Source organism: Squalius cephalus (assembly GCF_949319135.1).
Source record: "Squalius cephalus genome assembly, chromosome: 16".
NCBI lineage: Eukaryota > Metazoa > Chordata > Actinopteri > Cypriniformes > Leuciscidae > Squalius > Squalius cephalus.
The window spans coordinates 34,465,618-34,473,117 of NC_137137.1; the positions used below are offsets into that span (position 1 = coordinate 34,465,618).

The 7,500-nt window shown below is 39.6% G+C and overlaps 1 protein-coding gene across 1 annotated transcript in view; it reads left to right on the forward strand.

The window, feature by feature from the left end:
- cacna1db (calcium channel, voltage-dependent, L type, alpha 1D subunit, b) overlaps positions 1-7,500 on the forward strand; it is a 45,071-nt gene that overhangs the window by 20,544 nt on the left and 17,027 nt on the right. The window contains exons 8-12 of the mRNA XM_079897569.1: positions 1,633-1,743; positions 1,844-1,921; positions 2,995-3,078; positions 4,769-4,897; positions 7,480-7,500. The exon at positions 7,480-7,500 is cut by the window's right edge and continues 45 nt beyond it. Coding sequence (XP_079753695.1) covers positions 1,633-1,743; positions 1,844-1,921; positions 2,995-3,078; positions 4,769-4,897; positions 7,480-7,500 — 423 coding nt within the window. The remainder of the gene's footprint in view (positions 1-1,632; positions 1,744-1,843; positions 1,922-2,994; positions 3,079-4,768; positions 4,898-7,479) is intronic.

Here is a 7,500-nt window from a genome sequence, read left to right on the forward strand (position 1 = left end):
CATAAAACAAAGAGCTAAAAACATTAAAGCCCCAATTGAGCTTTTTTGTTGGATATTCCCTTTCATGTAGTGTGAAATAAATCTGTTTGTGAATGTAAAAGGTCTGCAAAGTTTCACAGATCAAAGTGCAGATACTGTCAAACAAAAAAACTTATTCAGACACCAGATATAATTTTAGATTTTTTTCACTAGTGTGATCAGGACACTGTAGTTCATTTCTGTAAGTGAGGAGAGCAAAATAAAGTAAACTGTGACCCAAAAATTCTTCATACAGTGACTACCAGTAAAATCTATAAAAATTTGGACCAAAAATGATTCAGACACTTTGAGCTGATCATGTTTTTTCTTTAATTGCTAATGCTCTTTTTACACACAGACTGAACACAGTGAAGCATTGCTTGGTGATTGGTTGAGCTAAACTGGTATTATCTAATTGTGTAGTTAAATTTAACAGCTGACAGATATTCAACATAATTCATGTGTGAGACAGTCTAACAGAAGGACGGACAAAACCAGTCAAATATCAACTGAGTTCATAACTCTGAGTTCTGCTCATATTTTATCACCATTTTCTAAACTATAGCGAATAAACTGATAATGTGAGAAAGGTTGAAGGAGTCTGAATACATTTGGGTTTGACTGTAAATTGAGTTGTTGTCTCATAACAGAAAGAAGTGATTCTGAACTGAAACGAGTCGTCAGTAATTCCAGTCCGCGTAGGTTTGTATCACATTAGCATAATGCCCGCCTCTGGTCTTGATTGGCTGAACAGCATCTCTTAGCTCCGCCCTCAAACACTGTAGTTTATCTGAGACTGGAAGAGTTTGGTTCGTGTTGTTCATGTGGAGAAAACGCTGCTTTGAGATTGATACGGTAAAACCCACGCCATCGTTACTGTTCGTATCACTGTGTGTGAAGAGCTGAGGTTCAGATATGATAATGAGCGTTTGCTTTCTGACCAATCACAGCAGAGCAGCTCTCAGAGAGGCGGGGCTTAGAGAGACTGAGTCCTTGATCGAAGCGTTTCAGACACTGAGAGAAAAGAGCTGATGCTGCACTGGATATAATGAGAAAATTAAAGTTAAATGTTAACCTGTTGTAGGAAACCTCCAAAACAAAATTAGGAACCTTTAAAATAGCATAAATGCGGCAGTTTAACAACATTTGAGATGCTGTGATGCGATTGGTCCGCTGGTTAGTCCACATCCTCTGCTGAGGCAAAGTCACGCAAGTTTTTTGGTGTGCATTGAGGGATTTTCTTAATGGGTTTCCGTCATTGTTTACAGTTGTGGTCAGAATTAGTGGCACCCCTGGTACATATGATCAAAATTGGCTGTAAAAATAAATGTTTCATTTATGAAACATTGGCAATAATTCTGACCACAACTGTATGCTCATGTCTACTTATCTCGGATTTAAAAAATCATCTGCATCAATTGAGCACATATATACAGTATATATCACACATTTGCAATTAAAACAGGTGGAAGGAAACAAAGCTACTAATAGTAGAGCAAGGTTGGTTTTTTCCACTTAAGGAATGAATGTATATTGTCTGACTTAGTTTGAAGAATTGCACTGTAATCCACATAAAATGATGTTCATTTTGAATTTTCTATGTATTATACTCAGCATCACGGCCAATCACATCTTTTCAATTATGGGATGGACATTTTGAACATGGTGTTCACGGGGGTCTTCGCAGTTGAAATGATTCTCAAACTGGTAGCCTTCCAGCCGAAGGTATGTGTTTCTGTAGTGTCAGTGTAAAGCTCGTGCCCCTGTCCCGTGATGTTTAACCCTTCTGCTCTCCTGTCCCCCCCGCTGCTGTGTGTCTGATTAGGGTTATTGTGTGGACCCCTGGAATGGGTTTGATGCACTGGTGGTGATTGGCAGCGTAGTAGACATCGTTCTGAGTCAGGTAGACGCCCGTCTTTCCTCTCGCCTGTCTGACCCTCACTTCTGCTAGCTGGTGTTTGTGTACAGTGTGTCCTTCAGTGTGCTGTGTTTATACATGTGTCTGACACAGAGCAAGTCTTACTTATGATTACACAATTTAAGCCATAGCAAAATAATAATAAATATGTCAGATAAGAAGATATCAAATTGTTATCATGCAGATAAATATTTCTGCTCACTAATATATAATGAAAAATAAAGAGACTTGCGCCTTTTGCTATTTAACGATGTTTTGTGATTACATTTAAAATGATTTGTATTTTAATGGCTTATAATAGAAGATGCACCGTTTAGTTTAATGTGACACAATCTGTGCTCATGAATGTGATAATTTACTCAAGAATTGCTTTATTCATGTTTCATGAATGAAAAAATTGAGAATCACAAAAAAAGTCCCTAAAGTGAAGCGTCTGAACACAATACAGAAGGTCATGCGAATGTCACAATGGAAAAAGTTTTCATTTTCTTAATGCATAGTGTACTGTAGTTTTTTTTTTTTTTTTAGGGTGAAATGTGACATAAACATTATTATGAAAATCAAATAAACTGTTATAAATAAATACCCAGAATGCCTAGCTGATGTTGTTGTGGTAGGATGTGTCTCAATCCGCTCCCTAGTTTCAGTGCACTGGTCATCTCCAAAAATCTCACAATGACCAGCAAGCATTGGTTTCTCAATACAATCACATACTGGAAATGTCATCATGTCTTATTTAGAAGTGGAGGACGAAGACATCATGACATTTCATGACTTTTAACAGTTGCTGTACAATAAAGATGTGTGATAAATGAAACAAGACCATCAGTGGGCTCAAGTCCCTTGCTAGTGGCTGAATTAGTGTTCACTATGCTCTGATTGCCATTATAGGGAGGTAGGGAGCAGAATGAGACTCGGAAACAGTGTGTTGCTCTTTCTGTGTGCGGCTGCAACATCAAAACTGTGATTTTTCTTCTGTCTTTTTCTTCCCTCTTTTCTGTTCCTTTGTCAATCCATCTCTTTTCCTCTCGCATCTCTGTTTCGCTGGGTGTCCGCAGCACTATTTTGCCGATGCATGGAACACGTTTGATGCCTTAATTGTTGTTGGTAGCATCGTTGACATTGCGATCACAGAGGTCAATGTAAGTAAATATGTGATCCAGGCCCAGCTCTGTGTTCTCTCTTCTCTGTCTGTGTCTGTTCAGATATTAAAGGTGTTTCCCATCTTACTACTGATATAAGGATGTAGTCACATTATTTGAGCTGTTTAGTGTGCAAAAGATTGGCTGTACAAGTCATTTCAACTCATTTTAACTCACTCAGTTAAAGTAATGGAAAAACATATGTTGCCATGACTTATTAATCATATCATTTTTTACAGTGTTTTTATGTGTTTAAACTGTAAGTATTCCCACCGAGGGCAGAATACAAAGTTCTGTCATGAAACTCTAGGTGACACAGGCTGATACGTCCTCAATCTGCTTGCAATCACGTGATTTTCTTTAGGGCACAGCTGATTGGTATTTTCTTTAGGGCACAGCTGATTGGTTCCTGCTGTATCAGTAGCCAATGAGCTCGCTGCTCAACCTTCAAATACTTGGTCAGCATTTGCTGTAGCAGTTGCAGCACTTTCAGAAACCCTCCACCTTCCCCAGCTCCACCTGTGTAGATCTGCTACGGGTAATTCATGTGAAAGTGAAAGTGACACGTGACGGCCAAGTATGGTAACCCACTGCATTTAACCCATCCAAGTTAATGCACACACATTAGGAGCAGAGTAGTGAGTAGTTAACACACACACACTGCAAACGTGGATACACACACCCAGAGCAGCGGGCAGCCTTTGTGTGGCGCCCGGGGAGCGATTAGGGGTTAGGTGCCTTGCATCTCAGTCATTTCCCACCGGTTCTGGAATCGAACCAGCAACCTTTGGGTTACCAGTTCAACTCCCTAACCACTAGGCCATGACTGCCCCACACACATGTATGCTACACTCTCAGAAAATAAAGTACATAATTGTACCTTTAGGGGTACAATGGCTTGTCACTGGGGCTGTACCCTTAACCTTAACCTTTAAAAGAAACGGTACATATATGTACATTTTAATGCTTTTTGACCCTCAAAAAGGTACATATATGTACCTTGAGGTCCAATAATAAGCCCTATGGGGTATGTTAGTATAGATTGTACCTTGGGGGACAGAAATGGACTCCTACTGTACCCCTATTTCTGACAGTGTATTGTACAACAACAGAATCTTGCTCACAACAGCGTGTCATGCATTTATGGGCAGTAGCAAGTCCTGTACTTGCTCTTCAGCAGCAGCAATAACCAATAACAGCAGCAGCGTAGCAGATCTATTCCACCAAGACCAAACATACAACATTGACATATCATCACCATGCCAAACACTCAGAGAGTTGTCATGACAGAACTGTACATGATGTACTTCATCATGCGAAAGCTCAATAATTCAGGCATGAGTTTGCTGTGTTCAGAAGAACCTATCTGAATGTGAGATTTAATACGAGCCCTTTTATCTGTTGAAGCACACAGGAGCTGCAGTATAGTCAGGGGTAAGATGCCCTGTGTGTTGTCTTGACAAGATCTTTGTCATGTGTATGGGGCCTTGAAGCGTTTGCTGTTTGAGAATGCGAAGCCTGCAGTGCATGAATAAACTCTGCATGAAACTCACCAGTGAATGAGGCAGAACACTCAAAATCACGGTCCTGTTCACACTCAATCCACACACTGTGCGATGTGTGACCGAGACACACTGAAGTAAAGAGTGGAAGCACATTATATCTCATTAACTTGAGGTGTTTTCCTCAGAACACGGAGGACAGCGCAAGGATCTCCATCACGTTCTTCCGTCTGTTTCGTGTCATGCGCTTAGTGAAGTTGTTGAGCAGAGGAGAGGGCATTCGCACGCTCTTGTGGACCTTCATCAAGTCATTTCAGGTACACTGCACTGCAACAAATGATGTTCTCGTGTTCCAGTACAAATTTTAAACTAGGGATGCACCGACCGACCAAGTACAAGTACTTACATTTGGGTACTTGCCTATACCAAGTACCAATATGAGTACTTAATAAGACCATTACAGTTCTTCTAACAATGTTTTATTTTCATCAGATGTTTTTCACTTTCTGACTGTAACAAAGTAAATAGGCCTATACAACTTGTATAATCAAATTGCTTGTGTATAAAGGAGCTATTTCTACCTCTCCTCTTGACAATTTAGCAGAGCATAGTTTGAGAGCATCACATTTGCACGTGCAAATTCGTTATTTCAAATGTAGGCGCGCTTGTTTTTCCGTGTTCATGGTTGCGTTATAGCAACGACCGTCGCCACGGGAGCGCAAGCACTTGCGGAAAGAAGGAGAAACATTTTACGGCTTTCCATGCGTTTTTAGACGCGATATGTGAACGGCCCCTTAAAGGGGTATCAGGTGTGATTGTATCGGGGTAGTTTTACGAGTACGAGTACATGAGCACAGTATCGGACCGACACCTGAGTACTGGCATCGGTATCGGTGCATCCCTAATTTAAACATCCTTAAATCACATTACAGTTTTTGCCAACTGCTTACACACAAAATCTTTTCATGTCACACGATTTTTGAAACCTCTCACTCAAAGTGCAAAACTACATACCAAATCTTCAAAACCATAAGCTATTAAGGGGGGGGGGGGTTCCCAGGAATCCATTGTTCAAAACAGATCATCTGACCTTTGACCTATTTAGGCCTATACTACAGTAAAGCAGTGATTGGTTAGTGATCAGTTAAGCAATTAGTGTTTGCACATGTGAGGAGTGTGTCTGTGTGACCTGGTGAATAAGTGTAGCATTTTGATTGGTTGTGTTTGGGAAAGGAAAGCAAGTCACTTCCTGATAGATCTTTGTGTTTTAGGTAGAGAATTGTGTGTAGTGTTTTGAAAAAAGTGTTTTATGCAATTGAAAACTGAGTCAAAGGCTGAGAAATAGCTTATGGTTTTGGAGATTTGGCATGTAGTTTTGCACTTTGAGTGAGAGGTTTCAAAAATCGTGTGACATGAAAAGATTTTGTGTGTAAGCAGTTGGCAAAAACTGTAACTGATCACTAACCAATCACTGCTATACTGTAGTATAGGCCTAAATAGGTCAAAGGTCAGATGATCTGTTTTGAACAATGGATTCCTGGGACCCCCCGGGACCCCCCCCCCCACACACACACACAATTGTGCTATTTACTGTATTCTAAAGAATATACTTTTGGTTTACAGTACATATGTTTATGGTTTTGTTGTATGCTACTAATTTTCTGTTTCTACATTGCATTTGGTGTTTACAGTGTACTTGTTACATCAGATTACTTTCACTGTAGAACATTGTATTGAAATGTAGATATAAGCCTATGAAAGACCAAAGAGCTTTAGATTTAGAAGTGTTTACATGGTATATCCAAAAATGTATTATTATGAAAGAAGTGTTTGCCATTTGATGCAAATGCTTCATTCTGACTTGTGTTTATGGCATTTTGAATGCAGTGTTGCATTTTGAAGGAGATGTGAGGCGTTTTGCATTTTGTGTGTGCAGTTTTGAGAATTGTGTGTAGAGTTTTGAAAAAAGGAGACTTAGTTTTGAAAACGTGTGTAAGCAATTGGTAAAAACTGTAACATGAGATGCAGAATTCACTAACAGCTTGTGCTCTCTTTTGGCGTTTTACAGGATTTACAAAGACAGTCGGCTGACCTTATTGCATGTGCATTTCAGACACAACATCTATGGGAGGAGACTATTTAAATAACTCAATCACACAATGTGACTTACTAAGTTTTGCGGTAGTCAATTTACTGGTATTTGCGCTATTATTTACCACCTCCAAAAAAGCATGTCCCTTTATGCTCATTTACAGGTTTGTAATTTAGTTTATGTGGTCTACTAGAATACATTCACATAATCTGATATTCAAAAAAAAATCTTAATGCCTTAAAATATCTTGAATGTAACTCGACACCCTCGCCTCATTTAGTATACGCGGTTCTATGAATATGTAAATTAGCCCCGCCTCCACTCCCTCACTCAGCTCAGAGATCCACTGGTTGACGATCACACGTTGATCTGATTGGTTACAAGGTAGTTTGTGACGTCAGAAACACCAGCGATTTCAAAGCGTGTTTTTGAGACTGTCTTTGGTTCACTGCAGTTTTAAGGAGGAAATACTCAGCAATGCTGTCGACTTATGAACAACGAAACGTCTAGGCATAGATAACTTCATCAGAAACCATGGAAGCTAATAGAAACAGGAACCAATCACAGGAAGAGAAGACAGAAAACACTGAACCAAATAAACTTCAAAAGAAGAGATACACACTTACTTAAGCTCACGTCTTCTGTCTGCTGATAACAACTGTAACTCACAACTAGTCCATATGAAGCTTTGATTGCAGATTTGAAAACACATAAATTAAACTGTAATGTTGTAGTTAGCAGCACTGTTAGTGCATCGTTTATTGAGCGATATTCAGTTCATGTTGATATTCCTCCTCTGTGTGTCAGGCTCTTCCGTACGTGGCTCTG